Genomic DNA, 17,980 nt, shown 5'->3' on the forward strand with positions numbered 1-17,980 from the left:
AAGATTTCGCGCGAAGGTTGCGAGTGGAATCAATCTCTGAAATACCGATTCGAGCTACTGCCAGCCGCTAATATAAAATCATCCAAGATGTATTGATAAACATTTCCACACCGCCGCTGCTTCGAGTTGGAAACATCTGTCTGTCAACAAAGCAACTGAACTACTAGTTAAGATTTCGAAGATCTCTGTTTACTTCAATTTCTATTGTGTTTGCATTGTGTAGTTGCGAGTAGCGTTGCCTGGTTACAAGGGAAACCGGAAGCCCGCAGAAAAGCGGATACAGCAAATTAATTCGCCAACACACTGTGTTTTTCCTTCACTCGCAAGGTCCTGCCGCTCTGGCGGACTGTGTCGGATCATCGCGCGCGGAGCGAATGTGAGAGGAAAACTACCAACGGTCTGGGCTGAAGGTTTGCATACTCTGTCGTTCATTTTTGAAGTCTGAAGGCCCACTGTGCAGTTCGAAGAAGCATGCGTTGTTTATTGGCGATCGTTAGACGTCTATAATGAAAGCAGTGTCCGAGTAACTGTAGACACTGTACGCGACACTTTTTCCGTTCCTCCTGGGCAGACTGGAAAGCAGACAACCCCTTGATCAGTAACTCTGAGCTTGCAGGTCCTTTGTGTGTGCAAATGTAGTATGTGAGTGGACCCCTTCAAAATTCATATCTGACGGGATGGCGTCCTTTGCGAGTCTCCGCAGGCCCATGAGACGACGCTGACGCCCGGACCAATCATGTATTCGCTTTGTTTTGTTTTGACGTGAGCGTTTGTGTCACTACACTCAGTAATGGCTGCTTCAAGTTCACGTTCGAGACAAGCACCGCTAATTGCACAGCGTTCCGCTCAGCGAAGTTGTTTCCTCAGGCCGAACAAAGTCATGTACATACCTTCGTTGCTACATTGGCAGCTTGAAAAACTCGTCGGCAGAAATGCAATACACTCTCGTTCGAGCCTCAATTCTACACCACTTGAAGTTCGTTGAATGACTGCAGTTGCGGGTAACCCAAAATCGCGCTGTCAGGCAGAAACATGTCCCCATACAGCCTGCAAAATTCTATACTTTCAAAACGTGAGCCTCAGTATCTCGTGTGTTAACTTCTGTGAGATGGAAGCAAAGCACTGAACATATTCGTGTGACCACGAGAAATGCTGAAGCATACTCAAGCAGTAGAATTAGCGCGATGTATCGTTATGATTCGAAGTTCCCACAAATGAGAAACTTGTACAGAAAAAAGAGCTAGCAGTCACACCGAAAAAGGGAAAACAAACCCGAAACGCTCCTCCCATGTCACGGCTTTCCTCCCGCAATAGAAGGACACCAAGTTGTATGTCCTTGTTCGGTCCGTGCATGGAAACGTGCCTGTCGCAACTAGCGAAGACTTTCGCTGTAAAGCGTATCTATGAGCTTGCTCTCAAGAGTGCGACTCCATTCCTCTCCGCTGATATTTCTGTTATTCTTAGCTATGGTGGCGTCTTCATGAAAAATCTCACGAATAGAACCCTCCGCGGATTCGATCTGTTGCTTCGCAGGGGATGCAATGACGTCGATAGTGTTATCACAGCTGATTTGCAAATGGGGCGCCGGAGAGCCCCGCCGCGAGCCACCTCGCTCAGTTCGCCCCTCTACCTTCTCTGTCATCATCGTTATTGATTTAACCTCAGGCAATGCAGGTGCAACCAAGCCCTTATCGGTCTCATCAAGCACCGAGTCAGCCTTCGAATTCCCAACCGCTGTGGCTTCCTCCCTACGCTGAGGTTCTATTCGTGGTTGCGTTTCACAATCTCGGTGCATCGTTTCTTCGCGATCTGGTCCATCTTTGATTGACGATAACTCCGATGTTTCACTTTCTATGCCTTTACATCGTTCTTGGCCCTCGTGCGGTCCGAGCCCCCTCTTGGAAGGCGACTTCACAGCTATTGTCGGCCTTAGGTTATTGACGCTTTCTGAAGAAGACTCTGGACGCATGAGAAACTCCTCCTGTGGTAATGCAAGCGAAACAACCTGGCCGCCATCCGCACCACTCGCACTAGATAAGGGAGTCCGTTTCGTCTCTGAATCACCTGGATCCTCTCGAGTCACGCGCTGTTGGATTCCGATAGTGGTTTCCTGCTGCACCGTGGGCTCTGACTCCGACGTTGCAGAAGCCTGTGGCCAGTCATTGACGTTATTACCAATTTTACCGACCTTGCACCTTCCTGCGGCAACACCTGCTGCTTTGCCAGCTGCTGTACCAGCAGTGAAGTCAACGTCAGCTGATATTTCAGTGTTCAATTTCGGACCTCTTGAAAGACCAGTAGTCGTTGCAGCAGCTACCACAGATGCTGTGTCCACTGCTGACTGGATGGCAGCTTCCGTTTCCTCCGACTTGAGCTGCGAATCACGCGCACCAGTTCGCTCGTTTACTCCCATGTCATCACGTCTGGTACCAGGGCCTGAAAGCAAACAGAAAGTACCCTGACTATTCAAACGTATGCCTTCTCGAGGCACATATTTCGATGCTAGCAGCTTGACATTGTTGCAGCGGCGTCTCGATAGATGACACATACAAAGCAGAACGTGAAATAAAACTCCGCAGTTTCTACAATCGCGAGTGCTACCTCAGTGTTTGAGAGCAGCATCGCAGAAAAATTTCGCACTTGTTGTGTTAGCTTGTTGTGAGAGTGTCTAGCTGACAGATCACGAGACAGCTCCGAGCATACACTAGAGTACGTAGAATTGCAAACGACAGAAGTGATCACATCTTTGTAGCTACCTTACTATATCTTGCACAAGATTCTTGCAGTCGGTGACTCCGGCGATTCATTGCAATTGCATACGCCTTGCTTTCTCCAGCCAAACGTTCTTGCGCTCGTCGACCGATCTCTTCATTCCTTTTTACAATTTCGGCTGGTTGCACATCAAGAAGCAACCCTGCTTCTTCTTCCTACGCGTAACGACAGACAGTTCATTGCCCCGGGTGGTGCTGGTAGTCATGCCTCCTTCCAAGGTGAGACTCCGTCCTTTGTGTGGATGCTAAAACATAGCAACATCCTGGATACTCAGACTAACTCTAACGCCAACGAGCTTCATGTCTATCATTTGAATTAGCTCGACCAGTGCGCACCGCTGCGTGAAAGCCTCACAAGTTCACAAGGTCAAAAGACGTCCCCCGCCACAAGGGCACTAGACGCATTACTTCTTCCACCCGTTACGACTACCAAAATGCAGTTACCCCTTATGATAGCGCCGCCTTATCAAACCGATTGGAGTCCTCAACTGACCTGGCTGAGAGACACCTTAGCCACGGTCAAAAGCGCCGCAAAAATGGCTATGCTGGTTGCTGGTGAGATTGACGTTATTGCTATTGAGTCATCGATCTGTCTCTCCTACAGTGTGACTTAAAGCGCATGCATCCCAATTCAACACCTCAGGCCCCCAGGTGCCGTATGACCGACCTTTTTGTCAACAACGTAACACTGATTTGTGTGCTTCACGCACACGGCTCAGGTGTTTCAGCTTGAGCTTCAGTCACAGCTGGGGGGTACAGCGCATTAAGTCGCGTTTCTAAGCAAACCCCATAGAACTCATCAAAAGCATTTACCTCATCTTCCTGTGACAATTCGTCAACAGGGCTCAAGAGCCTCGTCTCCGGAGGGCGTTTCGGCAAGGGTGTCGAAGCCGAGTTATGTTTGAAGTTTCGAACTCTGTTGTTTAGCCACATCGCGATAACAATTGACACTCGCGAGAACATACACAACAGGAAGCCGAAAGGTGACAAGCCAAAAAAGGGCGAAGTGGCTTACGGAATTCACAAACCAACCAGATGTTCCCGTAGGCTTCACGACGTTTATCCAATCACGCGGACCAACCGCCTAACTGACACGGCATATCCTTTCCCGTTATAAATTCATTTGCTGCTGTTCGACATCACACTCGCAAGTGGCCTGTATAAGGCCAGTCACAACAAACAAAAATGACAGGGAAACAGCTTTTCCTGCCCACAGCGACGCATATGTAGAGACGCCTGCCGAAATAGCGAAGCTAAACGCAAAAGTCATGCGTCATTCTCGTTCCACACAAGTGAGAGATGCGCTTCCCGCAGTTGGCAGTGTACAATTTTGAATCCTTGTCGCTATCCAATACGCTTCCCTCTCTTTTAGTTCTGTGTGATATGCACCTATTCATATTCGTAGACCATCCATCCCAAAGAGGCATCAGCTCCTGTATCTCATCCGTTGCTCGTTGGTTAGTGCCTCTGGCAAGAAGTTTCCGTAACGACGCCGCCACGCCAGTAACAAAACAGATCCAGAAATTCTCTTTACTGTTCGCAACTGGAGCTTCTTCACTGTCGACGTTCGTGACCACTCCAGCTTGTCACAGGGAGACCGTGAATGAGAATAATAACCTCTGGGTTGGCTTGGGGTCTCGAACTTAAGAAACAAGAGACAAGGTCTTGTGGAGCTTTGCTTTGCAGGAAAGGGACAGTAGTTCATATGCTGGTGTCGTCCACATGCCGTGGTTGTCAACCCAGAAGTGCTGAAATAGCGCCGCTGGATCTATAACTGGTTTGGAAGGAAACACCGTGTGCGCATTCTCCGCACAAGTTGGGTATTCAGCGTGAAGTCTCAACGCATTCCTCGAGTCCGTCTTATGCTTGAAGGAAGGTGATCTACCGGCAGTCCACGGAGAAAGAAAGGAATTTTAAGGAGAGTTGCCTGTAAAGGTGTCTTTGTTGCTGGCGCGGACGGATCTCGCTGAAGCTGTGCTGCCTTCGAGACACTAAAATCCTCCCCCACCAGAGCTACGCTACAAGTTGGCAACTGCCGCCCCCCTTACAATGTCCTATTTTCTCCTGACATCGTTTAACTCATCATCGTCGGCTGATTTTTGATGTTTGTTTCCGTATCATTTTTGTGGACAGTCGATGTCAAAGCGCAAGCCGCGCATACGCCGAGTTGCCAGGCACGGTAATCCTCTCTTTCATGTAAACAACAAGCCGAATAAGAAGTACTGAAAGCAGCCAGTCATTCTAACCAAACACTTTAGTTTTATGATCCCAGCCTGGTTTAATATGTCAGTGTTTCGCAGGGAAGTTGGCGTCTAACATATATAATCGAGTACGAATTGCCGAAACGTTGCCTGAGAACAATAATTCTTCTCTTCCAAGAAGATTCACAGCTGAAAAGTGATGTGTTTGAGCATGGCTCTGTTGCCCAGGGTCATGTATGCTTACAGGAAATGAAGAGTGGAAGCACCCGTTGAGATACAGTATGGCAAAACCTGCCTCCAATCATTGTCCAACAGTGTGAATTCAATCAACGTTCGCCACCCCCACCAGGATAGTACATCTTGGTCTTCACCGGCGAGGTCGCACTAATTCCAGTCTCAGGGGAGCTTGCTACTAGACAACATAAGCTGAAAAACAACAGCCTCTCTGAGACCAGTTTCTGGAAATAACAAACGTATTTGAGACTGACACCCTTGAGAATGCTGTGATATGTTGCCCTATTCAGAGGCTTTTTTTTATAGCGAAGCCCTCTTCCAGAAACGTGTCATACATGAACTCTTGGCGAATTTGGTTCTTCACTTTACTCAATCATATGGGTTGTCCTGCTACTGGCTAAGAATTTTTGAATTTCTCACATGTGTCTGACTTTAACTTTAAAACACGGTCGTCAGAGGGTTCTACATTCGTTTTCATCATCTTGAATGTGCCCTAGAAAAGCAGTCGAGCTCCCATCCGACAAAAACAACCATTCAATGCCTGAACCAATGGTCGAACTCGTAGTGTACACTACCTACAATGTATAGTTCTCATACAGGTATAGCTACCGTTATCTACTGTGTAGCACGGAGTTTACCTTCAGTTGTTTTGTGATCGGTCTTGGATGATTGGTGGCCCATGATATGACTCTTAGTAGCACGCATCCGGCTTCTGTGGCTTCGATGTTTAGTGACCGTGCCGCCACCCCTTTTTCTTAGTAAGGGAGATGATGTGGAACGTCTGCGGCAAAATTTGCAGGTTGCTACCTAAGAGCTGTCTACACCCTTCATTTTTTGTTATGTCGTCCTGAACATGACGATGGCAGTTATCTAAGCGAAACGGATCGTTGTAATTTGTCTTGCGTCTACTGCAAACAAGCACGATCCCGAACATGTCTTCCAAAGAAATTAAACAACACAAGGCCAAGACTCAGCGAGGAGCAGCCGGCTACGTCTGCCATTACTGATGCGTCGTGTACTTTTGTGGTGGCGCAATTTGCAGGAGCTGTGACGACTTGTGTCAGAGAGCCTTTGCTTGCAGCTGACCTCAGAGAAGATCCCAAGTACCAGACCAAGATACTATCAGGAACAAGCCTACAACTAATCGTGCCCCAACGATGACTACTCGCATTGCGATGGCACTGATCCTACTAGCATCTGAGTGGTCCTTTTCTCTCACTACAAATATGAGTGGTAACAGTAAATCACATATCACTTGTACAATGTACCCGATGTGGAATAACATTAATGCCGTACAATTTTGAAACCCAACTTTCAGCCGGGAGGTTTGCCGGTTTTTGAGGTTTTAATGACTCCCAGGACGACGATACGGATCATGCTATCATCTGAGGAGTCTTCTATAGTTGTTAAATTGAGTGAAAACAGCAGTTCGTATATTTCGCTTACCACCACAGTCTTCTGCTGCAGGTGACTAAGCCTCGCCAATGTCGTTACGAAGGCACCTTAGCACCTTACACCGCACAGATTCCTGTTTCCAGATGACGACTTTAAATAGAGGGGCGAAATAGCAGTTTGGAAGACTGTCACAGCGACAAGTCATACGTGTCTCCAGCAAGAGGACGTCGCAACATGACGGTGAGAAGGAAACGAAAATGTGAAATAGGACATTCTGCCTCAAGCATGTTGCCTGTCGATTTAGCAGCCGAATGCCGAGTGCTGCTTCTGGTGCTGTTACGTGTGTGCATGCAGAGCAGCTGGCTGTCTGGTCGCTCTACACTCGTTGGAGGCAAATCGACATGCGGACCCAAACTTTGTGAAACGCGTGTTACGACTGGGAGTCTTTCTGTTTTTGTCTGATGATGTGTGTGTTTTGGTAGTTCACTTGTGTATCTGCCATAAAGGCACAGTTAGTCTGTGCGATCGGATGGTGGTTGGCTGACAGGTGTGAACACACACTTCGGGGATTGGTAACTTGTCCAGTTGCGGATTTCCGTCGCTTTGTTCCTGTGATCACTAGAACTGTGCAGCTTTGTTTCTCGGTCTTTCTTGCAAAATGGCTTAGTATCAGCCCGTCTACTCCTAGATGTGACCGTGTTCCCTACACACCCAAGTCCAGTGTCACAGGCTTTCTGGTTTCACCTCTGTACAAACACCGTACTTCGCCCCTAACAAGCCGCTAACACTAGCTCACAAACCCCGTCAAACCCTGACCGTTTCTTTTCTCTCGTCAGAGCAGGACGATGTCTAAAGCTGAAGGCTGGTCTTCAGGAGGCGCGTTTTTGTTGCATGCAGCGTGTGGCCAAAAAGGTCATCGTTCGCCTCATTTACAAGCACAGTCGCGGATACCTCGGCCACACTTTCCTGACCGTTTTCCCAGTTCTGTTGATGTCTCGCTACATTTGTATTGTGGGAAACTATTGTCTTGTTGATGTTTTCCGTGCTTCATGCGTCGCAGTCTCTTGTTTCCGGTCTTGTGAAGCTCCGCTGGGTCTCCGACCCCAGTTTTGTCGTACGTCGTCAACTCACTGCAGCTTCATCTCTACATCGCACACCGTACCCTGAGTCTTGCTTTCTTTTTCTGTCCCCGTTTTCTTCCTGTCCTGGACCGTGCGTAGGCATGCTCTTTTTGTGGCAGGCGCCGCTCCTCCATAACGTGTTTCATCTAGCGGGCGGCCTCCATCTTTTTTCCCCTCATGTCCGACTTTTCGTTGTCTTTTCTGGCCGGTTCCCACGTCTTTTCTCTCCGCATCAGATGCGCCTGCGCACTCCCTCTCTCTGAGCAGCATGGCTACCACGGAGGTGCATTTCTCCGGGGATCCCCCGTCTCCTCCTGCACCTGCTTCATCCGTTTCATCCTCTTGGGAGAGCTACACAGACTTCCCCAGTTCTAACCAGTGTCGCGACGACCCCTGTCGCTCTTCAGACTCCTCTGGGACCGGCATTGGACACCTGGAGTACTCGGCTAGAAAGCCGCCGCCTCCGCTGACAGAGGCGGAGCTGCGATACTACGCCGCCCTTCCGCCGGTGTACCTCCAGCCGCCGATCTACTCGTGGACACCGCCTGTTCGTACGCGGTCGAGTCCCCTGCAGTTCACTCAGCAGCGGGTCCTCTTCGACGAAGTTCACCGGAAAATCATCCACCAGCAAGTCGGCTGTCCTCCGGCTGCGTTGCCCAGCTCACTCGCAGCTCAGCTCGGACCCGTAGAGAGAGACCTGTCGCCTCCGTCAACGGTTTCTGAAGCGGGGGAGCCTCAGGCCTTCCCTGGTCAGGCTCCTTTCCTCCGCGCCGCAGCACAGTCTCCTGCTTCTGTGGTCGGAGGGGCGCACACACCGCAGGCCCCGGGCTCCTGCTCCTTCCTTGTCTGTGTCGACGCTCGAGAGAGCCACAGCAACCGCGAGCGAGAACCAACTGTCGTGGATCTTGCCGACACGGCTAAGACCAAAGGCAGCGACGCTGTGATCCCCTTCAACAAAGGCCTCGCGTCCATTCTCCGCTTTTCTCCCTGCGGCCGCTACCTCCTCTACGTCGCTCCGCCGACACAGCCTTCGAGCTCCTCCTCGACGGGGGCTGCAGCCCCCGCGTGTGTCTCGCTGTCTCCAGGAGGCGCAGGAGCGCGGGCAGAGGCCGGCGCGGCGGCTTCTGGCACAGAGACAAGGCCTGAAGTGGGGTTGGAGACACTCCACGAGGAGGTGGAAATCGGCGTTGTCGACACGGTCGCGCCGCAAGCCGAGCCGGTCGTCCTTCTCCCCCTAGATGGTGCTGGAGGAGGAGAGACAGGGAAGGACAACAGGAATGGCGGAGGCATTCTCCAAGCCTTCTGGCTCCCGTCGCTTGTCCCTGCCGAAACGGAGGCAAACATTTGCGTCATTACGCGACAAGCAGTCGAGATTTTCACGGTAAGTGGAGAACAAGGGGACCACGGCGGAAGGGGCGGAGAGGTGCGGGCGTCGGAAAGAAAAGGGAGACGAAGTCCGACTTAGAGATCGAAAGGGAAGAGACATGAAACGGAGAAGAGAAGTGAGGTAGAGAGAAACAAGGAAATGCACCATATAGGGAAGAAGCGAAAAGGAGAGAAACCGTTCTGCGAAGACAATTGGGAGAAAGTACGTTGTAGGAAGAGGGGAGACAGTGAGTTAGGTGGTTTGAAAGACAGGAGAAAAGCGAGATGGGAGACGACGAGAAATACGAGAGACCTGGAAAGAGAGGAAGAATGGAGACAGAAGGAAAGCAACGCAGAGAAGAGAAACAAGCGACACATGGAAGCGAGGCGACAAGACAACAGACTCACACGTATCCCTCCAGTTGCACAAGCACAAGGACGGGAGAAGGGTGAGACCGCGTCGCCATCGAAGACCACAGATGTTTGAGTGTTTTCCGTTGAAGTTTCCGACTCTGATGTAAAGAAACCGCGGGCACTTTGTCTCCTTTACGGACCCCAGATATGAGGGGACAACAGATTGCCGTACAGACAACTGATCTCCGTGAGTCTATTAGATTCTTTTCATGACAGAAGAACACCCGTCGCGTATTCTGCCTTTTTCTGCCTGAGTTCAGCAGTCGACCATTGATTCTTCGTGTGTCCGTGTGCGTTTTCCGCTTTTTTCCCTGTCCCCATTTCGCTTCCCCCATCCATCGTCTTCTGCTTTGGTTCGGATAGGAACTTTGCTCGCGTCGGTGTCTCGCCCTCTCATGGATTCCCTTGAGTGATCTTCTCTACACTGTTTTTTCAGTTTGTTTTCGAGCCTCCTTCGGTCCGTCGCGTTCGTCGGCTTCCGCAGGCCTGCAGCCTCGCTTGGGCGGTTCTCTGTCCCTTTCCGAATGCTTCAAACTCCGCGTTTCCGGCTCCTGTCTCCGGGTCGTCTGCGGCCGCTAGTCGGGCCCGGGGCCCAACGCGGTCGTGCATCGCAGGCACTCGACGACCAGCGGTCGCCGGCGCATTCGTCCTGGCTGTGGCGGCACGGGCGCTGCAGCCGTTTCTCCTCAAATGGAATGAAAATGGAACCCCAGGAGTTGTGAGGCTGAAAAAGCACTGCAGATCTACCACACAGGGGAAACACCGAGCTTTCAATATGCGTGGTGAAGGGGACGATGCGCGCAGCCTTTTCTAGTTTATTTTCTTCCTTTTTTTCTTTCCCCAAGTTTAAGACGGATCTCAAGTGTGGCAAATCACACTGGTAGCTCGTTGGGCACTGGAGTGTCAAATTATTTTCTCAAATTTTCCAAAGTCCTCAGTTGCTTTGCTAAAATCAGGTTCTGTATATACGTGCCGACCAGAAGTCGAGCTACAACCCGTTCTCTGTGCATGCATTGAGGGAGACACATCTTTTTGTTTTCTCAAAGGAGAAAGTCGCAAGTCCCAGCTAAAGAGGCGTCGAGTGAACGGCAGTCAAAAGAACCGGTCTTGGCACTTCATTCTGTTTGCTTGCGCGGTTTTTTGAGCAGACTCTCGCGAAACTGCCAAAAATCGAGCTGAATCTCCCCCAGTGGCAAACGCTCCAGCAACAAGAAGTCCACTTCCTCCTCGTCTACGGGGTAGTCTACTGTGTCCACGTCGACCAAGCTGCCGGGCGGATTTCGATGAGAACTTTGACGGGTCTCTTGCAACCTGATATCGTCCTGGATTGCCTTCAACCAGGTAACTGGAGAGAGGCCTTCGTTTCTACCTGAGAAACCTGATGTTGTGTAGCTCTTCCTTCATTTGCATGCTAGAGCGGTGTGTTTTTCTACTTCAGCTGCTTCCGCGGTTTATAACCTAGATGGAAGACACACAAAACAAGCGACTGCTGCGTGAAAGGTGCAAGCGTTCTTTTTTGAAAATGCGCAAAAATCAAAACGCATGACGCAGCTTACAGACCCACAAACCCCAAACTATATATATATATATATATATATATATATATATATGCACGCACATGCATGGATGCATCATCTGTGTTGCCCCCCCCAGTTCATTTGTGACTACGAGGAAAAATCGCAGTCCTAGATATCCCTTCGGACGCATTTGAGTTTCGAACGTGTCTCCGTTTGTGTATGCCTTTTTTTCGTGGGTTGCGTCACTCCGCGTTTCCGTCTCTTCTGGTTCTCAACGCATTTGTGTCTCCGGAGGGCTTCTCGGTTTTTCGCAGGTCCGATGGAGGTTTCTGTGGTAGACAACCTGATTCTCGTGCATCACCAGCGGCTGCGGTCGACGCTGATTTTCGACATCTGCGACTACCCCTCTCTGCCGACGGCGCCCTTCAGCGTTTCTCTCTCTTCGTCTGTCTCTTCTTCTCGGGCCGCCAAAACTGTTCGCGCCGTCACTCCACTCGTTCACCACAGCGTCGTCGGCAACGGACCGTCCCCTGCGTTTGAAGAGTCTGAGGGGCGAGTCAGCGAAGAGCACGGCGGGAGAGTCTCGCACCCGAAACGCAGTGTCTCGCAGCAACTCGACGACGTCGAGCTACAAACTGTCGACTTTGGTAAAATGAAAAAGAACCTCCGACGCTCCTCTAGAGATAGAACGTTTCCTATCGATGGGTGGTCGTGTGTCGCGTTCGTCGCCACGACTCTCTACGGGTCTGCATGTAAATCTGGCGGCTGAGCAGTCTTTCTTCGGACTCTTTTCCCCCGTCAGTCCTCGTTTGCTCCCGTCCTGCATGCACTTGTAGCTCTGGTGCGAAGGCTCCTTGTCCTTGCTGACCACAGTCTCGACCCGCAGCTCTTGTCGCCTTTCAATTTGGTCCTTCGACATGTCGTTTTCGGGGCAGTGGACCGCGTTTTCTCGCCGTCCCCTCCAAGTCTTTCGTCCCTTGTCTTGCTTCCCTTCTTGCCTTTGCTTTCTGCCTATGCTGCTTTCCTAACTCCAACTTTTCTGTTTTATCTTTCTGGATCTTTTCCCCTTTGTCTCCTGGGTCTTCTGCAGAGAAAGCCCGTTTCGTAGGCGGCGAGTTCGTCATGGACGAGGAGGGAGGGCGCATGTACATCCTCGCTTTGAATCATGATGTGCTCATGCATCTTCTGCTGCTGGAGAGGCAGTCGTTGGTGAGTTAAGTTCTTTGTTGTTTCGCATGGCTCTGTTCCTTCCTCTTTTCGCTCTCCTCTCAAGTCCATCTGCTGGATCTTTGCTCGGTTTCCTCGACCGCCTCTCTTTTCTGTTCTTACCTCCAGAAAGACGCGCGTGCGGTTCGTCCTGGGTCTCCTGTCAGTTCCTCATCTTCCTTCGCGTCTCTTCTACTGGCACATGCCCGTCTTCTTTCTTCTCTCCCTTGCGATTCCCTGGACCTCTGAAACTTTGGACAGCTTACCTTCTTCTGTTCTTCTGCCTCCCTCAGACTGCAGCAAAAGCGAAAATCCATGCGGTCGCTTCCTCCGAGAGTGGCGCAGTGGAAAGCAACTGTGACGTCGACGAGTTTGCGCCTGCGTTGTTTCCGTAGTCTCCATCGTTTGCGATAGAAGCCTTACGCAGTGCTATTTATTACGCAGCTCAACCATGGACGGTTCAGCCCCGGTGGAGAGTCCTGGGTTTGACATTCTGGAAACCGACTGAGCGTGTGGATTCTCACCTAGTGCCAAGAAGGTGAAGAAACGCGTCGTTGGGTACAGCGCGTCTCCTTGGGGACTCGACAGCCGTATCTTCTGTCTCCCTTTCGCACCTGACTTCCTACATTTCGACGAAACATGTTTCTTTTGGCTCTGTTTCCGCTGCAGTCCTTCGCGCTCCAAGTGATGCAGCAGCGCAGCGGGTGTCGGCGCCATGTGCTTCGTCTGCTTCAGCATGCCTTCCGGCTCCACACGCCTCTCTCGGATTTGTCGCCGGCTCTCATGCTGGTCAACCAGCGCTATCGATCTGCTGTAGAAACTGTTCCTCAAGAGGAAGTTTCCTTTCCAGGGCGCAGCCGCGCGGCGGACTTCTCTCCGGACTCGAGAGGGCCGCTAAAGTACGGGGGGGCGAGCAGGCGCGACGGGAGTGCGGCCTCTGCAGCCCAACCTGCGGGTAGAGAAGCGGCGGGCAAGAGCGAGGCGGTCGGAGCTCTGGGGCGACGCGCGGGGCCCGGTGAAGCCACGGCTGCGAGGGAGGGTGCAAAGGCAAGGGAGGCGGAATCGGCGAGCGGGAAAGGTCGGAAAACAGACGAAGGAAAAACGCGCGTTACCGTCGAACGACTCATTGCCTGGGTCGGAGATGCGACGATTGTCACAGAAAGAGACATCGTCCTCTCTGTCCTCTACCCTTACGTTGTCGAGGTGCGAATCGGGAAAAGGTCAGAGATATAGAGAAGAGGAGGACGCACACTGTCGCGAATCGGAAGAGAGACGGCAGATGGGTGAAGCAGGAAAAGCAGATGCGAGAGGTGGAGAGGAAAACCAAGAAAGGAAAAGACACGCAGAGCACGTAGAGCAGTTGCTGAGATGACTGCGATGACGTCTCGGTCAAGAGTTGGAACAACACAAAGGTAGAAGCAAGCAGATTCAAGAAAGTTGTAAAGGGCGAGGCGATCGGCCAGAAGAACCCAGACACCGTGGAGACGAGAGGGAGACTACAGGCCTGGGCGCATCGTGTTCTCCGCTTCCTTGTAGCTCACCTCTATCCCGTTACCCCCTTATGGCCTTCGAGTTCTTTTTGTCTTCCGCGCTCGTCGTTGGATCCTTGCCACATTGACTGGACCTCTTTCTTCTCCTTTTGCTTCCGTTCAGACTCTGGACCTGCCCCCAGGTCAGCTGCTGCTCGAAGCTGCTTTCGACTTGCCTGCGGGCACCGCTTCGTCGCTGTCGTGTGCCCTCTGTCGGAAAATTTCGTCGAGCGTTCTCCGCCCGTCTTCTGCTCTCTCTGTCCCATGTGGTTGTCCCGGCAAGTTCTGTGGGGCGATCTCTCGAAGCCATGAGGGCAGGGCCTTTGTGGGGTGGCGCCGAGGCACTGGTAGCCGCAGCGGGTCCTGGGAGTCCGAAGAGCCTTCGGCGTCTCCGGCTCCGAGTGCGGTTGGAGGCGAAAGGCCTGAGACTTCCTCTGAGGACTCTGGCGCCTTCTTCATCTCGGGCGTCACCGCGTGCTCGAGCGAAATTCCGTATGTCCTGAGCGCGGCCCTCGAGTACATGCGCTTGCTTCTCAGTCAGCAGGTTCTTCCCCACCGTGTGTTGCAGACCTTCATTTTCGACGCCTGCGTCTTCTTCAAGAGAGGTACGAAGCGAGAAGGGAAGAATCATGACGCGCAGAAAAGCGAGAGGCGTTCCTGTCCCTGCGGCTTGATCTTCTCGCGGGTCTCAACTTCAGGGCGAGATGTGCCGCAGAAACTGCCTCGTGGTGCTTGCGAGGAGTGTCTCTAGTATTTGAGGTGAATGGAAGCGAGGACTGGGGTGCAGACATCCCCGACCTCTTTTTCTGATTCTTCCGCGACTCACCGGTCTTCTTCCTGCAGGCGACATTCTCCGTCAACTCCTGCAGTACCATGTACTTCTTGACTCGCCTGGAATGCTGAAACGCCTGTACTTGGTTTGGCAACAGCTGCGCATGCGCCGTCGCCGCTGCCTCGCCTGTGCCAAAGACGAACGGTGGACGAGGCAAACCTGCCTAGACATGGCGCTTCGTCAGCGAGACTGGGGAACGATTGTCGAGATTCTCATTGAACTGAAACAGGTCCGTTGTGCGGGCTGTGCTTCTCTGAATCCTTTTCGGCGTTCTCTTAACTCTCTGTTGTCCATCTTTTCCCCGATCCTCGAGGGAACGAGCAGTGTTTCTGCAGCTCGGTCTCGCCTCCTAACGAGGCCAAGCGTCTTGCAGAGACTTGTTCCTCTGCGCGTTTGCCGTGAGCTTTGGAAGGCGAATGTGCTCTTGTCTTTTCTCTTTGTTGCTGCCTTTCGCGTTTCCCGCTGTCTCTCCCGGTGCACCCTTTTGTCTGCGGAATTCATGTTCTGGTCCATTCGCCTCCTTCACGTCCTCGCTCTCTGTCGCGTTCCGCTGCCGGCAACGCGGCTGTGGCACTTCGTCGCTTGCCCGTTACCTTCGCTGTCCCTTTTCGTACCTGTCCTTCTTAGCTTTCCTCCCCTTTCTTCTCTCTTCTCTTTCATATCTGGTTTCTTCATATCCCTTCTTCGTCGCTCGTCTCCTTTTCTATGTCGTTCTGCTCTTTCGTCTCCCTGCCTTTTCGCCGCTCTCCTCCTTCGTCTCTCTTCTCTTCCACCTCTTTCCTGTTTCCTCTGTCTCACCTCTGTGTGTCGTGTCTTTCCGCTGTTTTGGTTCTCTTCTCATTTGGTCACCAGATGTCTCTCTGTCTGTCTCCGTCTGCTTCAGTACACTCGAGTGGTGCCGCTGCTGCAGCGCTACGCCGTCAGCTACTACCCTTTGCGAGATTTTCTTCGCGCAGTCGCAGCCGACGTCGAGGCGCAGCAAACTCACCCCGGTCTGCTTCAGCATATCTTGGCCTGTGTGCGGGCTTGGGTTAAGGAAGCAAGTGTGTCTGCGTCTGGCCTCGCCATCCCGAACCTCACCGATTGCAGTCTGTGGCTCCCCCGCGATCTGACGGCTGTCGCGGCTCCGAAGCAGTTTCCTGCTTCCTTGCTGCAGGACTTCTCGGAAAAACACGCACCGAGGTCTACGAGCACGACTGAGCTGCCTGGCGAAGCCCGTGCGTCGCGCTGGGGCGGTGGCGAGAGTACGGAGGCGCGGGGAGGAGGGGAACAGAAGCGGGAGAGCTTCGACGGGGATGGGGAGCAGAAGCATTTGCAGGCAGGGGAAGCTGGAGAGACGGATGAAGGAAATGTCGAGCACGGAAGAGACGCTAGGGAGGAGGGAGAGAAGAAGGGGAGCGGAGACGAAAAAGTGTCGAGAGTAGAGGGAGAAGAACCGGGGAAGGGCGACTCAGATGAGGGATTCGGATTCGAAGGAGACGAACGAAGGCGAGAAGCGTTGGAACACGTGGACTGGGAAGAAATCGGAGAAGTCAGCGCCGCTATAGTGGAAGGGAGTGAAATTAGTGACTCAGAGCACAGTGCAGACGCAATGTTCAGCTTTGAGTCGCACCATCACCTCGTCGTGACAGCCCTGGGAGATCCCCAGTATGATGAAGCGAGGAACGTGCACTTTTCTGCGTAATGACACGTTGGAGGATTCCCTAGGTGTCGTTATCGTACAGTATCGCTCCGCGGTTTGTCTTTCACAGTTCCTTATCTAAGTTTATGGTGTCTACTCAGCGCTAAACTGTCTGTTTCAAAGTTAAAACGAACGACTGGATTTTCTTCATCAGTCGTCAAACCCCGAGTCAAAGCCAGGGGTGTGGCAAAAGTGCAACATGGGCCGAAATCGGTGTCCTTTAAGTCCGGTCCTGCTGCGTAGATCTCTGGATATGATTTAAAGGTGGATTTTCTCATGCCAAATCGAAGGTGTCTATGTAGCTGAGACAAGGATGTTATGTCTCATCAGACGGGGGATCACATTACAATTTGTTCATCCACGAGATGTTCAACAATGTCTTTAGCGTAGTTTGTTGCTTTGTGGCGCACGCAGAAATAAACTTCGCTAGCCTCCCAGATCAACACAGCAGACATACGACGATGCCTTCTGTTCACATGAAAAGATGCAAGCACTCATCCCTTAATACGCGGTCTCTCCATCACGACACCGGTACCGTCGCATTTGTCTGCACTTGCATATATATATATATATATATATATATATATATATATAAGGTTGTGGGTGTATCTTCGTAATTTGGATGCGTGTGACCTTTTGAATGCAGACCTTGTGGAGGGATGCAGTGGGCAGTCCCCCCCTGCGCAAGTATACAGATCAAGTGTTGCATTTTTCTTTTGTAATTGAAAAGCAGCAAAGTTCGCGCGCTATTGTGTGTCTATGCTTCAAGGAAGACAGCTGGGGCAAGAAGAAATTGTTGAAGAACAGAAAGAGTGGTCGTTAGGTAGGTGAGGCATCCGTTAACTCGGATTCGGTTTGAGAGGGAGCCTCTATTTTTCAGCTCCTTTGAGCGTCTGTTCCTGGCCTTTTTTCGTCATACAAAAGACGGGTCATCTATCAGCGCAGAATACGATATTCGTGTTGCGTCAAAAACCACTTCTTGTCAAAGAGCCGCGTAACTGCAACAGTCAGGGCTCGCCGGTCATGTCCCCCTCGGATGCACGTGTCCAACAATCAAAGCGACCCCCTATGAGTTATTGCGCAGTAGGCTCTTGTAATCAAAAGTTGATTCCAAGAGCAAAGACGAACTAGAGCAGCTGCAAACAGAAAACAGCGGTGATGTGAGGAAGCTAGAAAGTAGCCTTTCGTAGACATGAAAACTCTTTCGACTGTTCACACTTCTGATCTGGAATACAAACGCCTTCGTCGGTGAATCCCGATTGCATCTAAGAAAGGTCGTTGGTATTTGCACATATAGGCAGATATACAGTAACAAGCTGATAGCGTTACCCCGCACAGCCGCCTAGATATACCACAGAGAAACCAGACAAAACATTGGAATGCAACACTGCCCTCGGAAGCGTCCGGTTGCAACGCGGGAATGTGTAACGCAACGAGTCGCCAAAAAACAGAGTATACGTGGAACAAATTCGAAGTCGTTCACAGTGGGGCCGAGAACGGTGAAGACCTGGTTTCTGTTAAGGTGGGGGCGAATTTTGCTTTTTTGCTCATTGCAAAAAGCATGAGATTTCATTTGTTCCTTGTCATGTATCTCTGCTCGGGATCCGGTCGGACAACGTGTGGAAAGAGCTTCCCCGCTTGGGGGAGTTTCAAAAACCACCGGTGCAAACTGCGACATGAGTGACGTCACAAAGGCAAAATGCGTTGTGCACAG

The 17,980-nt window shown here is 51.5% G+C and overlaps 2 protein-coding genes across 2 annotated transcripts; one reads left to right on the plus strand and one right to left on the minus strand.

Annotated features, from left to right (window-relative positions):
* Nucleotides 1-1,170: 1,170 nt before the first annotated feature.
* On the minus strand, nucleotides 1,171-3,950 carry TGME49_310260 (hypothetical protein). Its single transcript, XM_018782618.1, has 3 exons — nucleotides 3,585-3,950; nucleotides 2,762-2,927; nucleotides 1,171-2,436 (listed from the first exon to the last, which is right to left on the minus strand). The coding sequence occupies exons 1-3, from the start codon at nucleotides 3,732-3,734 to the stop codon at nucleotides 1,373-1,375; spliced, it is 1,380 nt and encodes a 459-aa protein (XP_018635575.1). The 5' UTR covers nucleotides 3,735-3,950; the 3' UTR covers nucleotides 1,171-1,372.
* A 3,289-nt stretch (nucleotides 3,951-7,239) lies between these two features.
* On the plus strand, nucleotides 7,240-16,738 carry TGME49_310270 (hypothetical protein). Its single transcript, XM_018782619.1, has 9 exons — nucleotides 7,240-9,103; nucleotides 9,938-10,219; nucleotides 10,650-10,842; nucleotides 11,333-11,665; nucleotides 12,109-12,227; nucleotides 12,894-13,427; nucleotides 13,878-14,358; nucleotides 14,597-14,814; nucleotides 15,469-16,738. The coding sequence occupies exons 1-9, from the start codon at nucleotides 7,991-7,993 to the stop codon at nucleotides 16,267-16,269; spliced, it is 4,074 nt and encodes a 1,357-aa protein (XP_018635574.1). The 5' UTR covers nucleotides 7,240-7,990; the 3' UTR covers nucleotides 16,270-16,738.
* Nucleotides 16,739-17,980: the final 1,242 nt, after the last annotated feature.

This window comes from Toxoplasma gondii, chromosome XI (genome assembly GCF_000006565.2).
Source record: "Toxoplasma gondii ME49 chromosome XI, whole genome shotgun sequence".
NCBI lineage: Eukaryota > Apicomplexa > Conoidasida > Eucoccidiorida > Sarcocystidae > Toxoplasma > Toxoplasma gondii.

Excerpts from the sequence above, each read along its gene's own strand:
- TGME49_310260 (XM_018782618.1), bottom strand. The coding sequence starts at position 3,734 with ATGTTCTCGCGAGTGTCAATTGTTATCGCGATGTGGCTAAACAACAGA. Across the intron at positions 2,928-3,584 it reads AATTGTCACAGGAAGATGAG|GAAGAAGAAGCAGGGTTGCT; the intron begins GTAAATGCTTTT and ends CGTTACGCGTAG. Across the intron at positions 2,437-2,761 it reads AGAATCTTGTGCAAGATATA|GCCCTGGTACCAGACGTGAT; the intron begins GTAAGGTAGCTA and ends GTTTGCTTTCAG.
- TGME49_310270 (XM_018782619.1), top strand. The coding sequence starts at position 7,991 with ATGGCTACCACGGAGGTGCATTTCTCCGGGGATCCCCCGTCTCCTCCT. Across the intron at positions 13,428-13,877 it reads TCTACCCTTACGTTGTCGAG|ACTCTGGACCTGCCCCCAGG; the intron begins GTGCGAATCGGG and ends GCTTCCGTTCAG. Across the intron at positions 14,359-14,596 it reads CTGCGTCTTCTTCAAGAGAG|GCGACATTCTCCGTCAACTC; the intron begins GTACGAAGCGAG and ends TTCTTCCTGCAG.